Below are 20,827 nucleotides of genomic sequence, written 5' to 3'. Positions count from 1 at the left end.
CAGTTGAGACTCACGATCGTATGCAGGTTGACACAAATCGGATTTCAGTTGTTTCGAAGGCAAGGAAAAAAGACTCACATTCGCCTTCTTTCTTGAATTCCCGAAGCTGTCCAAACCGCCAAAACTCACGTATGGCTGCGGATTGGTGCGCGTAAATGGAGGGATGAGTTTATGGGTAATAGGTATACATGGGTTGGAAAATAAAAATGCCTGGGCAGTTGAGACTCACGATCGTATGCAGGTTGACACAAATCGGACTTCAGTTGTTTCGAAAGCAAGGAAAAAAGACTCACATTCGCCTTCTTTCTTGAATTCCCGAAGCTGTCCAAACCGCCAAAACTCACGTATGCATGGCTGCGGATTGGTGCGCGTAAATGGAGGGATGAACTTACTCTGGACACTGGTCTGCCGTCCGATTACACTGTTATGAATCAATTTTTAGATTTATCAAGACACATATGTATAATCTCCGTATCTGTAGTATTACTCACTTTCTATTCGTTAATTTTTGTTAATACGCGGCCTTTTTGTACATCAGTTCGAACAATTGCTACACCGCTTGAAAATCCGGAGGTGATTTTAGCGCCCTCTTCTCATGGACGGCGGTCAGTTGAGAAACTATTCACTGAGTTAGTATTCGTGGGCAGTAGCTGTAGTGTGTACGTAAATACATGTGAGTTGACTATACGTAGAGCGCATTTAAAAAACGCAATTTTCAAACGACCATAACACCTACAATAGCGAATATATTTCAATAAAACTTTTCTCTGAAGTAGAGCTCATGAACGCCTACAAAAAAGTGTCAGACAACTTTTCTGTAGAGCGTCAAATAAAATTACTAAAAATCAAAAACAAATTTTTAAGGAAAATCGACAGGGGGTAGGTGCCTAAATTTTTCAAATCACTCTGGAAAAAATTATTATCGTTTGTGGGGGGTCGATTACAGTCATTTTTGACAAATACGAAATTGAAAAGTAAAACTATTTTAGTAATATTAAGAAACGAAAATATTGTTGATAGGCTCACGAAAATTCTTCATAAAGCGCGGTTCTATTTATTAGAGCACGTCTATACAAATTCACGAATCTTTAATGATAACAAATGACAGGATTAAATCAACTTTTTACAATCTCTCTCTTTCTCTCTCTCTGACACACACACACGACATACGTTTCTCTCTCTCTCTCACTCTCTCACTCGCATACTTTATTTTATATACTTAAGTATACCTTCAAAGAATTTTGAAAATTTACTGGTTTAATCAAGGTCTCAAAATAATTGAGATTTCGATTCCAGGGAGTTTTTTTAACATGATCTCTCAATTGATACAAATTTTTACGATTATCTCGAAGATGAAGAAAATCTCTTATAATTAACCAGTAGTAAATATGCGATACATACTCATTGAACAACAAATACCTTAAATAATAATATATACATGTAAATCAATCGACGAAACATTCGATCGATATTAAAAATTGCATCAGCGATAAATTGATTTTTGTATTATCCGGTATTTCAATGATTGCTGAGTAAATCGATTTCAATTATTTCATTGGCCAATCTAGACGAGACACTTTTGTCGATCGACTGAAGGTTTTAGAATATTGCAATATTGGTGAAACGAAATTTAAATTCCAGCCGCCAAATTTGCATTTATTAAATTATTTTGATTATAATTTTCCTAAAGCTTACAAATAAAAATCTACAAATTCATTCAAATAAATCTAACTACAATGAAAAGGTGTAATTAACCAATTGTTTAATTAATTTCATTGTTTTAATGTTAACAAACATATAAGCTAAAATAATGAGACTTGCTACTAGTTGGATGATCGTGTTACAATACTATCTCCAGAATTTTAAATGTAAATTTTCATTTCGCCAATTAGGAATGAATATATTACGATTGAACATCCTTCAGCCTCACGATTGGCCGAAAATGAAATGTATTTCTTTTTTAGAGTGCATTGGAACTGTTTGAAATAAAAATTCTTTGTTTGTTTCTTCCTATTTGAAGGACAGTTATGGAAAATAGATTTCGAGATCATCGACATCGGACAGAGAATAATCTGGAAATTCTGATGACCGACTATAATCGGTCATATCGTCTCCAGAATCGTCGCCGTCAAGCACATTTTCATCGTCGTCGTCGTCGTCGTCGTCATTATTTTCACGATCATTTCGGTCATTTTCATCGCCATTCTCTTCCGCCACTGCGTCCGCATTATCCGCATCTATTGACAAAACGAATTCTGTTTCAGTCTTAAAATGAATTTAAAAAAATATAAATTACAATTTAACGTTTAAAATAATTAAAGAAATCAATATAAAGGATTATTCGAACTGAATTGAAAGTATTAAATACATACCATCAGCATTATTATCATCAGAACCAGAATTCGAACCATCATCATCACTTGCATCAAGGTCTTCTTCATCATCGTCTTCGTCAGCTTCATCCTCATCGTCTCTTCTTCTACCAACATCGTACAGCCTGACACATGATTCTTGGATGCTATGAAATTCTCCCTGATTTTCGACAATTGCTATTTGCGTATCGAATTTATTACAAGCCAGCCCATAAATTCCTCTTTTGACATCACAAGTTGCTGCAATTAAAATTATGTTAAATATTATTATTACTTTTGTTATTGATTTTATTATTGTTTATTGAAATCCAAAAATTCAATTTTATTTACCAATATTACTATAATCCAAAGCATCTAATGTCTTAAATGATGTAACACAATGCGATTCGTTTCCGTTTTCTTGATCCAAAGACACAGCGTATATAATATTATTAATAGGAGAGAAAATGACTTCCATTTGATCGAGCGTTGGCACTGTCTTCAATAAATGGAAGGTTCTTAAATCCCAAACTTCTGTATTCGACACTACCTCTGTACCTGTTGCAAAATGATTTTATATTAAATGTATAAACAACCGAACTGCAGTGTTATTGTTAACAGAATAATGATATGATTTATATTAATACCATTCGGATGGAAAACTCCATTAAGGGTTTGATTTAATTTATCAAATTTGTGAATTTCTTTTCCTGAATTTACGTCCCAGAGAATTCCGTCGCTTAAAACCAATTCATCGTTCATACTGGAAGTAGCACGATTTTTCGTGTACTGGTTGGAGATTGATGGAGAAAATGTGGTTATTAATTTTCCTGTAGCTATATCATAAATCTGGAAATATGAATTATTTTAAATGTAAGCGTTCAGTTTACACAGACAGATTCGTAAGAAAAAATACATACTGTAGCACTTTCAGCCTGAGTTCCAATAATTCTATCTTGAAGCTTTCCAAATTCGACATAATCCTCGTTCTCTAAAGATAATTTCATATCGAAGAATATTCCTATACTCCAAAGTGCAGACATGGGGCTTCTCCATGGGGTGGAAGTTAACAATAAATTTCCACGTTGGTTAGATTCCATGTGATAAACGTAGGACTCGTGACATGGATATGTTGCTTCCTCCATTCCTGTGTGTGCATTGAACATTTTTACGTCGCCCGCGTAAGTACCCAGCATTAAATACTGCTGACAAGGCTGCAAAAATATTAAAATCAACATATTAGTAAAAATAACATATTCAAGCACTGAATTTATCTCTTCTAAATAATAATAGTGAAAATTAACGTTACCGAAAAAATACAACAGGTGAAGGTCCCAACGTCCGTAGGCCGGAAAGTTTTTACAGGACAAAATCGGCTATAAATGTGTCTTCTGTCCAATCTTCTACCATCCATTCCCAATTCTTTTCTGGACAGTCTTACTGTTACGTTTATCGGCGTTGAATTCTTTGTACAGGGATCTGGGCATTTGTGTGGCCTGCGAACGAAATATTTTGTAGCAATATAATAAATAAATATGAAATTTAATACGCAGATATACGTAATAAGCTTGTAGAATGCTTACTCGAAGAGATTAAATTGCGGACAAGTGACCATGGGATTTTTGCACAGTGCGTGTTGATTAGTTAAATATTCTGTAATAATAGAATCCAATGTTATGGTGGATGGGTTGGACGTAGCTACACCAGGTCCTCCGCCACCCCCAGGGTCTCTCGAAATTTGCTTCTGTAGCGATCTACATGAAGTCGGTTGCATAGTTGACAGACAGTTTATAGAATTGACTAGTAGCTGCTTATCCGCTTGACTTTTTCTGAAATTATTTCATCGTATTGTTTAAAAGCTACCTTTAACGATCGCATACTAAACGAGCAACTAATTAGAGAGAAGTCTAATAAAATTATAACTCACTTTTGGTTAATTTGTAGTTTAATCGGTTGATTTGTGCTATTCGAAATAACATTTTGATTAAGACAGTCAGAAAGTTTCAGGCGTATAGTATTCCCACAGGTTAGAGACGATGAACTTGAACCAGTAGTCGAATGAGATATATATCTAGACGATGAAGTAGGTGTAGTGTTGTTCCGAGAAGACACTTCTCTTTGGTTACATCTTGTGTTGTATAAATTAACTGGTGCTCCAGGAGAAAATCCGTTTCTTGTCTTGAAAGAAAAGTTTGTAACACGTATTCTTAATAAATTATCATTTTATTACTAACTGCATAAACTTTATTGATATAACTTACTCCAGTAGTTGCAGGGCTGCGATACGTAAACGGTTGATATGTACATACTGGTTTCATTATTGCAGAAGAATCTAGACTCCCTTCTCTATGAAGAGTTGCTGCTGTTTCGGTTAAGCCTTTTGCCATTAAATGTTGGTATATTAATTGATTTAACTGCTGTTCGTTGTATTGTATCCTTGTCTGTGCTACTACATTTGCCTATAAAAAGGGAAACATGGGATAACCAGAAAAAGAAACAAATGTACGAGACAGTAAATTAAATAATACTTTTAAAAATAACTTACCCTGTGCAGGCTAACCAAAGAGATTTCATATTCTGCTCCAGTAGGCTTTGCTTTGCCAGAAACTCTTTCCATTAACTCTAAAGCGTACTTCTGAAATGTGACATGCTCCTGTCTCTTTTCTTGGAGTATCGGATCTTTCATAAGAGCTTGAATTTGCCCGTCGGTAAACATTGGAAGTTTGCTAATTATTTGTCTGACTTTTTCACTGCGCGCCAAACCTGCCAATGCACGGCAGGCTAGTGCTCTTATGCTATCTGCATCTGTGATTGGAGTTTTAACCATCATTAATTGTAATAAAACCTGTAAAACAAAATAAACTGTTTACCGTTTCCTTGATAAAAATTTTGTTGTACATGGTCATTGATATAATCGTTGTACATACCATTATTCCGTTATTAGATCTTACGCTTTCCCAAATCTTTTGTATTAATTCTTCGCTATTATTAATATTAGCTTTTTTCTTGGCAGAGCCTGTTACCGAATATCTTGCTACGTTACCGCCGATCTGTAACGCGGAAAACGATACAAATAAAAAGTGACTGAATTTATATTCTATTATTCGAGCAACTATTTAATTTAAAAAATGGTTTACCCTATTTATCGGAGCGCAGACACAATTAATGACGGCCCTTAGCGCGGCTCTCTGTACGTCAGCATCGGCAATAATTTCACACTCTGCCGCGGCCAAAAGTAAATTAATTGCCATCGTCATTGACATATCCGGCATGTCGACTCTTTCGCAGAGTAAAAGCATCACTTTTGGCACAACAGAACAAATGGCTATTACATCGAGACACGAGCGGACTGTTTCCGCGCTGGAAGTTGTGTGAACACGACCGCTATAATTCCATTCTCTAGCGAAAGCTATAATCTGTAAAAGAAGCGTTATGCCTCCGAGACGATGTAACTCTTCTACCGGCGGCCATACTGCTCTTACAGACATTAATTTTTGAAGAATTTCCACCTTTGATGAAAAAATAATGTAATGAGCGGGAATAAAATTAACAGACTTACCCACATTGAAATATATTAATACGCAAGTATGTATTATAGTCGTAAAGAATAATTCTTGTTATTACCTTCGCTTGTACTTCCTCGCTGCTTAGTTTACAAGCTTTATAAGGCGGTAACGACGGCTGCAACGTATCGCGTTCTGCTCTAACATTTTCTGCTCTTTGTAATTGCTCTGCTTTCAAATGTAAATGAGCTTCCATGTATCGTTTCAAAGCTACTGCAACATGTCTAACTATTTGTCTAGAAGCACACTCTTCATCATCATTTAATGCTGGCTCTTCTTCTATGTTTAATATCGGTAATGTGGATATCTTAGAAACGATAAATTTGAAATTAAACAGTAACACAGAAACTTATCGAGGCTCGCAATAAAACGTTATACAAATAAACAAAACATTTCGAAGCATATTTTAAATTAGTTATCATACGTATGTATTAATAGAACAGACTACTGTAACGTTTAATATGAAAACAATATTTACCACATTGAAAAGTTTTCGCAATCCGTCCTGTGCATCAAATTCTTCTAGTATCACCTTGAATGGAAATGAAAATCCAAAGAACATCGTTGCGTGGCATCTTCCGGAATCATGACTCCGTTCCAAAAGCCACAGTGCGTAAGTAACAAGATCCGAAATAACATGCTTTGGTAGTAGACACACCCTTTCCATTGCATCCTCGCAGTATGCTAGGTAGTATAAACAAATAGAAACTCCCGTAGCCGCAACGCTGGGTCTCGGAACATCTAATAGTTTCTGTAAACCTCCAACATTGAGGAACTCAATGGAGAATTTCTTATGGCAGAGAAGAGAGGCTAAATATTTCAAAGCTTCGAAAGCTAGGCGACTGTCCTTGGTTTCTCTAACATTAATGTACTTGAGAATTAGTTCCAGAGCATTTTGTTCAAAAACATGACCTAAGAATTCTTGATATTCACCCATTGGTGTAAGATACCTGTGATACGACGAAAACAATTTTTTAAATTTCTTGTTAACGATTTCAAAATACTAACAATAGATCAAGATTACAATTAAATAAATATTATTTTCCAAGTATTGTTATTTTCGACATTACCTCAGTATCAGCATTTGTCTCGTGGCCAGTGTTGGAGGATGTATTTGCACATTTCCAATAACATACGATTCCATTTCTGCCCATGATGAGTTTGAATTTCCTTCTAATAATGGAGAGGGAGTACTTGAACTCTGCAACGAAGATGCAGAGTTTTTTTGCAGATTGCATCGTACAGAAGAAACATTACCAGGTCTGCCGTGAGTGTTTTGCGTCTTAGACGGTGTCACTTGATTGTTAGAATTAAAATTCTTTGGCACGGACAAAGGCGGCGACATTTCTGGATAAATGATATCATTCTTTACAGGAGTCTCGCATTCTGTATTGTTTTTCTTTTTCTTAGGTAACGGTGCAGAATCCTCGGAGGACTGAAGACAATCTTCTTCATCCTCGGAGAAATAATTACTGCGATTAGGGCTTTTAAGAACACCGTTCTCTTTTCGTTTTTCTCGCACCTTTAAGCAGAATTTTAATGATTACGCTTTATGACGTTTACTTACCAATACATCGGAATTAACTTAGAAAAAAATATTAAAGTACGTTACTCTTACTTTTCTTTTACCAGGAACACCTTTGTTTTCACCATCCCCTCCGCTATTTTTATCTTGGCCAAAATGTGCAAACGGTCTGTTATTAACTGCGAGTTGTCTATCCTCCTGTGCCTTCTCTTGTAAATTATGAAGCCTCTTTAACATCAGAGGAACCACTTTTCCGTTTTGTTCTCTAAATCCTGCCGTACAATTATCAGATAATTAAATAAAACAAGTTAAACGAGGAAAGTTTTAACGAAACCAACCGTTTCTAATAAAAAGTAAATTAAAAATGAATTTAAAACTATACCTGTCGCAATTTCCTGAACCTCCATTGCTGCAGCTACAAGTCCGGTTGCATAACTTTGCAAGGGTTCGACACTTTTCTCTGCCCAAGAAAAAAGACGATGGATAAGCCCTTCCATATCTGGCTGAAATACTGCGGAAGTTTCTAAACCAGGAAGTATATCAAGCATAAGACGGCAGGCTGCAATATTGAGCTTTCTAACATCGCGACCCGTAACGCCCGCGCGAGACCAGTAAGTATCTCTCAAATAATCATTTATAAGCTGTTGAAAATATAACAAATTATTTAATTATTTTGTATCTTGTAATAGCACGGAGCATGTTAAATATTATACGTTAATTCTCTTTACCTTGGTCATAAAATTATCCTTTCTAAACAGAACCTTTAATATATGCCCAAAATTGCACTCTGGATCTGTGCGTGATGGATGTCTTTCATCAAACGGATCTGGATCCATTTTCAAATAATTTTCAGTTTCTAATTCTATGATTTCTGCCAGTCTTTGAAGTGTTGGAATTGGATCATACGTAGGTGACGAATGTTCCTCTTCCCATTGTCGAAGAATTTGAACTACATCTGTTACCTCTGCTAAAGATTCTGTATTTGACATCTTCTTTGCTATTGTCCTGTGAATATGAAATTAACCGTGGTTAGTACATGCTATTACCTATTACAATTACTAAAAATAATGATTTGACAATATAGTAAAGTAACATATGTTTTTCTTTTTATATGAATCATAGAATATTTTAATTAAATAAACGTATATATATTATTATAATAAATACGCACAAAATTATATGCTAGTTAAAAGATAAAGACTAGAAAAATTACTTAAACAGGCAAAAGAAATATGGAACTTCAACTACAACAGTGCCATAAAATAATTTATTATTTATTCTTTTCATTCTGACTATCGATCATCAATCGTTTTTAACATATTTCGTCATTAATATTTTTGTCAAAATAAAATTGAAACTAAATAACACTAAATGACATTAAAATCGAATTAAAATGAAAGCAGATAGTTATGATTAAAGCAATTACAGATAGTACAACAAAAGTAAATCCTTAAATTTTTGGCATGATTTTTTTACAAAAGGAGACGTAACATACATAATTTTCAGTCAAGGAAAGAACTTTCCAGACGACAGATTTTAATGCTTGTTCGTGATCTTGACATTGTTAAAATAACTGCTCATTAAATATAAAATCAACCGATAACATAACCCCAAAATTCAACGTACAATAAACAAAGATTAATCTTTTCAAGAAAACTATAGAAAGATTGATAGAAATCGATTATCGAAAACAGTTGAAGCAATTACGAACGAAAACTGAATATCGTACCGATAAAAAAAACAGTCTGTTGATGCTTTTCAAAAATCAAATGATGAAAGGTAGCGCGTGTCGTTTTAGGTTAGAGTCAACGAAACATTACCTTCTAGAAATTTATTTGACAGCTAACTTGTTTGACAATTACCACGTTATATGTTATCTTTCTAAGCTAGTAAAATTATATTAATTTGTTAAAGGACCACAAACTTCTGATCGAGAGCAGTGTTTTCTTATAAAAGTATGAAATGCAACCACCGACACACACACGCTGAAGACGAGCTAGTTAATCAGACTTTTCAAATGCACTGAAATGTCACAATAAAGTGGGATCTTTTTTATCGTACACGTTGGTTCCACACGCTAATCTAGTTTTAAGTTTCGTACGGAATACAATTTCGCAAATTTACTGTTTTTTAAATAAACTGATAAATAAATTAATGCGCATAAATAAGTACATTATACACGCGCATTATATTTACGATGCTTTTATATAAATAACTGTATATTTACCGTGTAAATATTGTAATTTAGATATTTTTTATGAAACAATGGGTAGAAAGTAAATCTTTGTGTACTTCACGAACGCATACATCTTATATATATCAATCTGGTAGATCGTTTTTACGAACGCACAATTCGTGTCATATGATCGTCATTAACAGAAGACCTTTTCGTTAGTAGGCGTTGACTCTTCGAAAAATTGGATTCAAACGTTACAGACTCCGAAAATAATTTTAAAAATCTTTATTAAAAAGAATCAACAACTTCTAAAGCTTCAAAATGGCACTGAGCGATGCGGATGTACAAAAACAGGTACTAAAACTACTAAAATTGACTATTTGCAAACTACTGTAGAGTATTGATTTTAAGCTATTTTTGCATTCTATTCTATATATTGTTGTTTTTGCAAAACACTTGTTTTGGCATTGTTTCTTGTAAAATTTCTCATTATTTATGATAAAAGATCATTTCAGAAATTTTAAATTCCAATGAAAAAGATGTGAAATTTTTCAATGCAAGCTTATAGCTTGTTCTTAGATCATGACAATATTATATCAATCTTGTCTCTTCAGATTAAACATATGATGGCCTTTATTGAACAAGAGGCCAATGAAAAGGCAGAGGAAATAGATGCTAAAGCGGAAGAAGAATTTAATATCGAAAAAGGTCGCTTGGTTCAGCAGCAAAGGCTTAAAATCATGGAATACTATGAGAAGAAAGAGAAACAAGTTGAACTTCAAAAGAAAATGTACGACACAATATATAATATCATAATTATATGCATTGATTGGTTATTGAAGGATTAATTGAAATTTTCTTATGTATAGTCAATCGTCAAATATGTTAAATCAGGCTCGCTTAAAAGTCCTGAAGGTCAGAGAAGACCATGTGCGCAATGTACTTGATGAAGCTAGAATGAAATTAGGAGAAGTAACACGAGATTCTGTACAGTATAGAGAAATTTTGAAATTATTAATTTTGCAAGGCTTGTGTCAGGTATGTGCTTACCTAAATCAACATTATTTAATTTATTGTATTTCTCATAAAACAAATGCACTTTTAATTTGCAGTTGACGGAAGGCCAAGCTACTGTTCGTGTTCGTCAAGTAGATCTTCCTTTAGTAGAAGCCCTTGTTGATTCCGTTCAAGATACATATAAACAATTAACTAATAAGGATATCATAATTAAAATCGATCAAGACAATTTCCTTCCTCCTAACAGTTGTGGCGGCGTTGACTTATTTGCAGGAAGAGGTATGCATTTACTACAATAACAATTTATATTTTTTATCACGATTACATTACCACTTATTAATTATTTGAAAAAGTGATGCACCTTCTATTGAATATAAATTAAACGGCGCATATCAATTCTTTTTTTAGGACGCATAAAAGTCAGCAACGCTTTGGAAACGAGATTAGAATTAATAGCACAACTATTAGTACCGAAAATACGCGGAGCTCTCTTTGGAGGCAACCCCAATCGCAAGTTCACCGATTAAACAAAAATTCCTTTCTCATTTTCTCTTTTCCCTTCGTTCCATTCTGTTTTCCTCCCTAACAAAACATTCCCTTCTTTAGAATGCTAAACTGATTGCAGAATTCGCTGTGTAGAATGTAGAATTTGTTATTGAAATTGTTAAAAAGAGAGAGAAAGTGAAATTGTAAATTATATAAATATGAGCGTGCAAGTACGCGCAACGTATAAAAATATATAAATATAATATACGTATATCTATAAAGTATTTTATGTGAAGATGTTTGTACTTTTTTAAAAATCCTTTAAAAAAAATTTCCTTTCACTTTGATGAACTTTATTTTTATAATTTTTCAATAAATAAGCTAATTTAGTAAGCGTAGTTTTAGAATGAAAGTATGAACCCGAGTCAGAGTCTAAATTAACTTGTTAAAAATGAATGTTGAATTTCTGAAAAGGAACAAACTTAACAATATCCATTTAAATATTTAATTTATTATAAACAAAAATTAAGATTAAAGTAGAAAACTGTGTACAAATTTAATAATACAATACATTGACAATTTATTACCATTAAAATGATGTATTACGATCTGCAGTATACATATACGTACTGCATGTAACACTAAAAGTCTCATCTACCAAACCCTTCGAAAAATCGGTCATTCGATCTTGCTTAAAAATAAGCAAGCATAAAATTTCGATTTAATTAAACCTTAATCGTTTTAAAATCAGAACGCTTCGTTAGTTGTTTGTTACTTTTCCCACTTTCCCCAACTTTGATATCGGTATTATATCTTTATCCTTTAAATCCTAAATTCTTGAAATGAATTTTAAAAAGTGAAGTTCATGTCAAACTTTTTTTTTTATTAACGTTAATCCAGACTTACTTATGATGTATATTTGAAGGCAATTTTGGTATCTTTCAAACTAAGTTATCGACTGATACAATATTCGAAGAAATAAGAAATTTCATGGAGTATAGTTTTTATCGATTAACGTTGCAAAATATTCAATATTACATGGAAAATTAATAAATAGTGCTTACGCTTCATCCGCAAAATTTTTATCAGTTCTTAAAATTTCCGAGTCCTCTTTCTTCTGTCTATAATGGTTGTCATTTGGAGAAGAACTCTCTACGTTTTGAGCAGTTACTTTAGTAGTTTCTTCCTTTTTTTTCAACTGTCCTATGACCCTAATATAATTATAGGGAATGAGACCAACGTTTACGTCATCAGTAACTTTACACCATCCTGGCAAATTTTTTGGTTGAAGGGATTTGGGCGCGAGATAAACCTTTTGACCAACTTTCACATTTAGTTCTTCGCTGTTTGCTGCAACAAAGTCATACAGAACTACTGCAGTATATAATGGTTCTTCGCATCGAGACCATTCCTTTGGATCCTTTCCTAAAATATATACATGGTTATAAAGTTACCATTTTACAATGGTAACATAAATATTTGTATATAATTATTTTAATATATTTCCAATCGTTGTACCTTTCGCTTTAAAATGTTTTATGTTATTTGAGATTTTATGAATCATATAAGGTACTACAAAAAACAAGCTAAATAATAGAAATCCAGACCAAAAAGGAGAATTATTAACACTATCACTTCCAACTTTTACTACCGATTTCTCCCATAATTCTTCATTAATGGAACCTTCACTTTGGAAACCTAAAAAAGAAAACATTTAATTAGAGAATATTTTAATATGTTTCGGACGGAAATTTCATAATTTATACATACACTTATATATGAAAGTATTTGAATGCTTCGCATTCGCTTAATCAAACATCATAAATTTATATAAGTAATTTTTTTAAATCTTACCAGCATTGCGTGTAATTTTTCTGTACAACCATTTGAGAAATTTAATCAGTGCAAGAGTATTAAATAGCTGTCCTATAGTAGAACGTAACTTTCCAACATTTTCTGCGACACTTAAAATTGCTCTAAATGAATTTGTCAAAGTAAAATAAGTAGATTCCAAGAGCATTGTCATTGAAGAAAATGTCTGAAGAATAGTTTCTATTAGCTGAAAGGTTGGTCTAGTGTTTTCTTCGACGTACTGAGTAAATCTGTGAAAAAAACATATTTCGTATGACAAATACTTTACAACTTTAATGTCTTTGAAGAGTTTAAATGTTGCGAGTAATATAACCAAAAGATGAATCCGCTATTGTAACACTTTTATAGTTGTGACTTACCTACTTTCAACATCACCACTATGGCCACCAAATGTTCCATAATTATTGTAATTGGAATATGGATTATAACCACCATAGGAACTATATCCTCCATACCCACTTACTCCTCTATATTGATTCCCATACCCATATCCACCATAGTAATTAGATGCATACGGTCTATAATCGTTTAATCCAAAATAATTTTGGACCGGTTGACGCGGCGGCACCGGGGGTGGATTACTTGGTTGAATGTTGGACGAAGGAAATGGTGACGATATATTTGGTATACTGTAAAAGAATAGCTCCATATAAGAATAACATAACCTTATTTACTATGACGTTAAATATAAGAAAATTAGTTAAACTTCTGATTATTTAATTATAATTTACATTTAAACATTAACAAAATCATAAGAAAAAGAAGTAGCAATAAGTTTAATTTTGTATGATTCTAGAGTTATAAACTCAGATCTCAGATTACACTAGCTTCTTTCGTTAATTTAGACAAGTTTTCGAACAGATCGTTGTTATTATTCATTAAATTATTTCTCGAACCAATTTTTTAAGAGAAGTAATACCTGGTTAAAACATTCGGAGCATTTCTTAATTGATTTCCAGTAACACCGCTTGATCTTTCAGGTGCCATACTTTACATAAGTTTGCGTTAACTTGTCGATAAAATTTCCTGTACAAAGTTCATAACCTTCTATGGACAAATGCGGAATAACTTCATCTGGACTTTTCATGTGTGCATGTCACGACTACAAGCAGCTTTCGACAACTGTGAATGTTACTATTCATCGTGAACTTTGACCAGGTTTGCAAACTACCTATCTTCTTCAAAAATATTCGTGGTTGATACGCGTAGGTACTGGAATTTATTAATATTAAATGATAGAACCTCGGTTAGCGAACTATATATGTACTTGACAAGGGGGCGGGGGAAAGTGTCTTTAAAATGGCATATATACAAAACAAATAGTCTGTTAAAGTAAAAGGTGGCGTTCCCAGTGTCATTATATTTATTAGAAACTCGCACCCAGTGTGGCCAAATTTGGCATAATTGAATGCATCGACGGCGACACTAGTAACGACGAACTTTCTTAGCGTTTAACGAAGTGGCGGGGAAAACCGATATATCCTACCGCGTGAGCCACATGTTACGCCAGGTCAGAACTTCACGCAGCTTTGGGAAATCAATAAAGAACGTAAATGGGGAACCTTTCCTTCTTGCTCTCTTTAACAGCTGAAGTCGAAGAAGAATGACTCCGACAATCGTCTACCAAAGTCACCTAACCCCTGTACGAAGTACACTCGCACGTTATTGATAACAAACTGTCCCTTCCAAGAATCTTGTCATCCTTGGAGTTTCCAAGAAATAATCCACCAAAATATTCACAGACGTAACAAATATATGCAACCCATTACCATTATATTATTGACGCGAGGACGGACTTTATGCTGTTCAAGATCAAGAAGGAAATTCACAAGGAAGTGAAGGAAGTTCGTCGTTACTAGTGCCACCGTCGATGTATATATATGTATACGTTATTGCAACCAACCTGAAAAAAATTCAAAACCATTTACTTAACACCACAAAATAGCATGTGTTATTTTGCGTTAACACATTCTGTAACGGACCAAATTATGAAATTGATGGACTTCGATCGCGCCACTAAAAGTTACTCTACCGTGCGATCAGCGGCATAATGATTTCGCGCGTTTATGAAAAGCAACCGCTAACGGCCTAGAAGAGATGGTAAACTTAACGTTGGTGACTTCCTTCTCGAAGGGTTTAGCTGTCAGAATCAGATTGCATGTATTTAAAATTCTCAACAAATAGAACCACTTCTTCTATGCCCGTTTTATATCCAATTCACAGGACACACTGTGCACACCAGTGCATTAGACGGCAGACCGGAAGCCATTACCCCTCCACTTATGTACACTAATCACAGTCACGTGTACGTGAATTTCTGTGGTTCGGACAGCATCGGGGATTCGAGAAAGAAGGCAAAGAAATACTTGTTTCGAGAACGAGAAGGAAAAGCTCACGTTTGCCATCTTGCTCGAATCCTCCGAAGCTGTCCGAAGCACAGGAGCTCACATACACGTGACTGTGCATTAGTGTGCGTAAGTGGAGAGGCAATATTCTCCGGTGTACCGTCTGGTAACATTGGTGCGCATCTGTGTGTTGAGAAGAATACAGAATGAAGAGATTAAGTTTCCGCCTCTGAAATTTTCTGTAATGTAAATTTGTATACTAGTTTACATTACGAGAAGCGAGTCTATTTGTCAATTGTCATGATACAGTTACAACGTTATCTTGATGACAAGCTCTATATGAATAACAATTCCGAGAAGTGATATATTTATGCACGTCTTTTGTACTATTTTTTTTAATGACAACTGTAATTTGAAAGGGAATCAACGGTGATCTTCACTGATTCATATCCATGGTATGTATTTATTTTTTTAAAGCAGAGTCAAAGTTTTCATTTAATCATTCGTTGTCAATATTGGCCCATCGAATTAACGAGGAACTTGTTACGCGACACTTTCAATTAATTAACATAAATGACGATTATGCGTTGTAGCAATTGTTAAAAACAGACGTAAATTTCATTGTTTTTATACATTACAATAGTAGTCGCGCGCGTTTGTTCATGAAACGAAACGAACGTAATAATTTACATTTTTTTAAATATCGTTTAATTCTTTTCTGCGCAACATGAAAAGTATATTATGGTTTGTATTTGTTATAAGTACTAAAACGCTAATTAAAACGATTTAGAACACCAAGATATATGTGAAAATTAGATTTTTAATATTCTTTTATAATATTATTTATTATTAAACATTGAATATCAAAACATTGAATTCTTTTGGATTATTTAAATTATGAAATCTATTTCTTACATTTCTTGCTTGCATAATGTATGTAAACCATTTCTAATACGATTAAAAGAATTTGTCATTATGTAAGTCTATACTAAACTAAATATCAATACTTATAATAATTGTCTATGTATTTTAGGCTTTACGTATGATGTCAGCGATTGTGCCAGGCACGCATAATGTAATCGATGGCAATCAAACTTATGATCATGCAGCCGAACGCTCTAAACTATTGGAAGATTTATTGGCTGCTGCGAAGAAGTGTCACGTTAGATTTGGTGGACGTACGGAATTAGCAACTGAATCTGATCTATCCGTTACCCATCTGTGCCATGTATTTGAATTGATCTTTACTCATGGATTACGTACAAATTGCATCGAAAGAATCAACTCTGCTTTAAGGTATCGAAGAAGATCAAGTTTTGAATTCCCTTTCAATAAAATTCTTGCAACAACTTTCTACAAAATGATATTATAATAGTTTCCATATTTTAAACATTTATCGTTTATAAGAAATCAACATATTAATAAACATTCAAAAGATAATGCCGTGGGATGACTAATACGTAATTACTACGCGTTTCATTGTTATCTGTGTATTATCTGTACTGTTACAGGCATGTGTCTGACATAGTATCCGGTAGTAGTACAAAATCATGTACATCAGATATGGCATTCTGGCCATGCATAAAGGAACAGTTGACGTGGCATGAACAAGAACGTTTTAGTATATTAAAAAGAGTTCATACAGATTATGGTCGTGGTAGGGCATGGTTAAGAGCAGTATTGAACGAGCGTTCTTTAGAACGTCATTTACATTCTATTATCGATTCTACCATATTGTCTCCATTCTATGAAGATTGGGCATTTTTACTCGACCAAGAACGAAGCGCAATACTGCCGAACGTAGCTGCAGGTATACAAACACTGTAGTTTTATACTCGACTACTTAATCTACCGAAATGTATCGAGTACAATTTTACTTTGTAGGACTTGGTAGCATTTTATTTGCAATTAGAGTAGATAATGAAGAATTGGATAACAATTTAAAAGGAAAAGAAATTGAGAAACAGAAGGTTTCGTTGTCCGAACCAATTATATCATCCACAATACCAGGTATTTAAACAGCGTAATTTTTTTACGATTACTACGAAGTATTAAAAGAAATTTTGTACACCACTGAAACAACGTTTGTGTTAAAATTAGGGCCCACTTTGAAACAGCAGAAACAAAGGAAAAAAGTACCAACTTATATAATTTCGTTCGATGATGAAAATGATGAACAAGAAATTACAGAAGCTACCGTTTCAGTCAGCGCACCTCCAACCTGTCTCAATTCTCCTATAGTAACGTCGACAAAAAATTCTACGATGCTTTGTTTATCAGTATCGCAATCACAAACGGAATCGAATGATGTTAATGTAACAACCAACAAAGAATCTTCCGAGTGCGAGAAATGGTAAGTATAAATAATGTCAGATCCTTATAATATAATATATAATAGCTTAGAGTAGAGATTTTATTGAACGACTTACCAGATAACAATGAGTTTTACTTGATGGCAGAATCACGAAATTGCTGTTGTAGTATTCGTAGAGTAGTATTAATGTGACGAAGCTATGCCCATTACCATACGCATTTTCTCGTGGATGTATTCACTTGGATGGCTTGGTAACACCTATCTGTGAGAAAAGACACTTTAATGGGTGAAATATATAAAACCATTATTTCTTGAAACACCTGTTTAAATACAATTATACACTGTATTTTTGTTTTATGATGTTTAAAGTTGTATCAGCTGTTGAGGTCATAGCAATTGTACAGATATTAATGTCCGGTTGACAATGCGTTGCCGTTTTCTTTTAAGGCATTTATTTACTTGGTCTAATGGCTGATGAACAATCCAATTATTTAATTTTACATTTCTATGAGTTTTTGATAGTTATACAGGTTTTTCTTTATTTAATTCGTAGTGTGAAATTAAATAATAATGTATTACAAATTTTTCAGTGAATCGTTCGAAGAAGAAAAAGTATTGACTCCGATTACAGATTCTGGTAATATGGGCGGACTTGTTCCTGTATCGCCATTAGACCAGACGTTAGACGACATGTTGCTAGCATTGCCAAACTACTTGGACGTAAGTGCAGAACGTAGTAAGATCTAACCAAACTGAATGAAAATAAAAAAAAGAAAAAATCATTTTCTACAGGATTCGTCTGAAGTTGCAGAAGCTGCGGTGGAAGCTACGGAACCACTCGCAGACTTAGATACTCATGCAGATACAGAAAGTTTAGACATAGATGCATTACGAATGAAACTTGTAGCTACAACTGAAATTTTAGAACAAGCTAAAGAGGATGCATTGACTAGTAGATCGCAGCTTGCTCGTTTACAAAGACAACACCAAAATTATCTCGAAAGGCACGAGTTGCAGTTACAAACACTAAATAGGTAAAAAAATGGTCGTAATTACATTTATCTTGCTGTAGAATGTATAAAAATTCGTCCGAATTTTATTTAATATAATTACGATTCGACAGAGAAAATGAACTATTAAGACAACAATTACGTAAATACGTAACCGCGGTACAAATGTTAAGGAGAGGTTCCGACTCCACTACAGTCTCCGAGGAGGATCCATCGTTAGATTACCATAATGAAGCTCAACAATACGAGGAAAAATTAATTCAAGTTGCAGACATGCACGCTGAATTAATGGAATTTAATGCTAGATTAACTCTTCAATTAACTAATAGGTATAATTACTCTATAGGGCGTTCGCACTATTACCCTGTACATTTAATCGATCGTAACGTATATATTTTATATTAATGCTCGAAAATATTATACAGGGATAGATTAGTTAAATTATTACAAGCTGAATTAGAGTGTCTTCGTGGCCCCCTAAACGAAGATGATTTACCTTCCGAACCGCCATGTCTCATTCATATATGGATTCCATCTGCGTTTCTTACAGGTCAACCTTCAGATATTCATCATGTCTATCAGGTAATTCAAATTATACATGTAGAGTATATCGCCTAAATTTATTAGCTTAAATAGTTCTTAAATCAACTATTGTTACAGATATACGTACGGATTAGAGATACCGAATGGAATATATATAGACGATATGCGCAGTTTCATGCACTTTATAGGGAATTAAAAAAACATGATACTATTGTCACTACTTTCGAATTTCCACCAAAGAAGACAATAGGAAATAAGGTATGCACGCAGTGTGAAAGATTATTCAAATAATATAGAATACGTTACTTGACTTTTATTCCTTTCACCATATTTTTAGGATGCTAAATTTGTAGAAGAAAGACGACAAAAATTGCAGTATTGGTTAAGACGGATTGTTGGAAGATTAGCACAATGTTCTCCTGCATTTGTGTCCAGACCAAGTAGACAGACGCTTATATCCCTAATGCCTTTCTTTGGGTAATTCACTTAAACATTCCAAATTACTAGATGCAATGAAAACTTTTCAGAATTTATATAAAAAAAAACTTTGCATAGGAACATGTTCACATTAAAATAAGTATGTATTGCTTGTTTCTAGCGATAACCCTAATACTGAGGATTCGAGGAAAAATAACTCTACAAGAAACACATTTTCTTCTTCCCCTCAATACATGGGTTTATAATTATTGTTTTATAGACAATTTGTACATACACGAAGCCTTTTTAATTTTACGTATAAAGTACTTATGTTGCTCTATATATATGTATATGTGTGTGTGTGTATATATATATATAAAATATAATATAATATATAATATTATATAATATATATATATATGTATATATATTGTTGACAATTAAAGAGATGAGCATATGCCTGTATGTATACAATCATAATTAACATACATTCACACATATGCCATTTATATACGATAATATGTATAAAATTAATATGTAGAGAAAATAATTAAAAGTTAATTTTTTTTTTTTACAAGTGTCTATATGTAGTATTGTTTAAAAGTCTAATTTATGCTCAGAGAGAAATTCTAATCCTAATCTCCAATCTTTCAATCAGATAAAAAAATATATTTCTTATACACTATATAAATTTGTTATGTACCATATATAATTTATAATAAAAATATTAAAAAATATTTTTTAATGTAGTTTGTCAAATAAAACGTACGATGAATTAAAATGCATATGAGAGGTGATCGAATCAACGTATGTATACGAACAAAGGTATATGAAAAAAAAAGAACTATCGACAAAGCAAAGAATATAAAGTAAAAGTATCATCGTACATTGTTCTTATTGAATTGTACGATATCGATTATGAATCTCGTTTTCTAAAAATTTTATTCATGTAAGGCGCCTTAACAGTAATATAAAAAGGTACACTTTTTCCATTTATACTTTATGATAAAAATAAAAGTGCATATTGTTATTGGAACAAGTACATACAGTATTATGCTGGTAAATAATACAACTAATTGCATATAAGATTCACAGGTTTAACAAGTTTGCGTAGGAGTCTCACTATGGAGAGGTAAGGTAAGAGAATTTTCAAAGAATCGTCAATTTGTTGGAAAGCGAATTTTTTGCATGTAAAAATCATCGTTCTT

At 33.4% G+C, this 20,827-nt stretch overlaps 4 protein-coding genes across 6 annotated transcripts; 2 read left to right on the top strand and 2 right to left on the bottom strand.

Moving 5' to 3' along the window:
* Positions 1-1,380: 1,380 nt before the first annotated feature.
* Positions 1,381-9,409, bottom strand: LOC122398654 (protein mahjong). The gene is made up of 19 exons (XM_043398728.1): positions 9,260-9,409; positions 8,168-8,444; positions 7,822-8,080; positions 7,533-7,711; positions 6,985-7,436; positions 6,393-6,864; positions 5,976-6,221; positions 5,489-5,860; positions 5,279-5,401; positions 4,897-5,196; positions 4,613-4,810; positions 4,279-4,529; positions 3,935-4,180; positions 3,661-3,847; positions 3,272-3,565; positions 2,999-3,200; positions 2,703-2,909; positions 2,373-2,612; positions 1,381-2,237 (listed from the first exon to the last, which is right to left on the bottom strand). Exons 2-19 carry the CDS (start codon positions 8,426-8,428, stop codon positions 2,026-2,028), a joined length of 4,701 nt encoding a protein of 1,566 aa, XP_043254663.1. The 5' UTR covers positions 8,429-8,444; positions 9,260-9,409; the 3' UTR covers positions 1,381-2,025.
* A 387-nt stretch (positions 9,410-9,796) lies between these two features.
* LOC122398684 (V-type proton ATPase subunit E) lies at positions 9,797-11,177 on the top strand. The gene is made up of 5 exons (XM_043398782.1): positions 9,797-9,969; positions 10,230-10,405; positions 10,485-10,653; positions 10,728-10,911; positions 11,041-11,177. The coding sequence occupies exons 1-5, from the start codon at positions 9,937-9,939 to the stop codon at positions 11,157-11,159; spliced, it is 681 nt and encodes a 226-aa protein (XP_043254717.1). The 5' UTR covers positions 9,797-9,936; the 3' UTR covers positions 11,160-11,177.
* A 517-nt stretch (positions 11,178-11,694) lies between these two features.
* On the bottom strand, positions 11,695-17,864 carry LOC122399241 (peroxisomal membrane protein PEX13). 3 transcript variants are annotated; one of them, XM_043399777.1, is made up of 6 exons: positions 17,765-17,864; positions 13,910-14,202; positions 13,350-13,619; positions 12,973-13,220; positions 12,637-12,816; positions 11,695-12,543 (listed from the first exon to the last, which is right to left on the bottom strand). In XM_043399777.1, the coding sequence occupies exons 2-6, from the start codon at positions 13,975-13,977 to the stop codon at positions 12,179-12,181; spliced, it is 1,131 nt and encodes a 376-aa protein (XP_043255712.1). In that variant the 5' UTR covers positions 13,978-14,202; positions 17,765-17,864; the 3' UTR covers positions 11,695-12,178. The 3 variants fall into 3 exon arrangements, with proteins under 3 accessions (XP_043255712.1, XP_043255711.1, XP_043255710.1); XM_043399776.1 differs by lacking the exon at positions 17,765-17,864 and adding an exon at positions 14,894-15,205; XM_043399775.1 differs by lacking the exon at positions 17,765-17,864 and adding an exon at positions 14,477-14,819.
* Positions 15,309-19,966, top strand: LOC122399240 (sorting nexin-29). Its single transcript, XM_043399774.1, has 12 exons — positions 15,309-15,790; positions 16,369-16,631; positions 16,847-17,145; positions 17,220-17,345; positions 17,436-17,688; positions 18,240-18,369; positions 18,442-18,683; positions 18,773-18,988; positions 19,085-19,241; positions 19,320-19,460; positions 19,540-19,679; positions 19,801-19,966. Exons 1-12 carry the CDS (start codon positions 15,788-15,790, stop codon positions 19,883-19,885), a joined length of 2,055 nt encoding a protein of 684 aa, XP_043255709.1. The 5' UTR covers positions 15,309-15,787; the 3' UTR covers positions 19,886-19,966.
* The last annotated feature ends 861 nt before the right edge of the window (positions 19,967-20,827 follow it).

This window comes from Colletes gigas, unplaced genomic scaffold, assembly GCF_013123115.1.
Source record: "Colletes gigas isolate AHSC1104 unplaced genomic scaffold, ASM1312311v1 Colletes_gigas_Sc00012, whole genome shotgun sequence".
Taxonomy (NCBI): domain Eukaryota; kingdom Metazoa; phylum Arthropoda; class Insecta; order Hymenoptera; family Colletidae; genus Colletes; species Colletes gigas.
The sequence above is the reverse complement of the archived record's forward strand: the minus strand, read 5'-3'. Positions and strand labels throughout refer to the sequence as shown.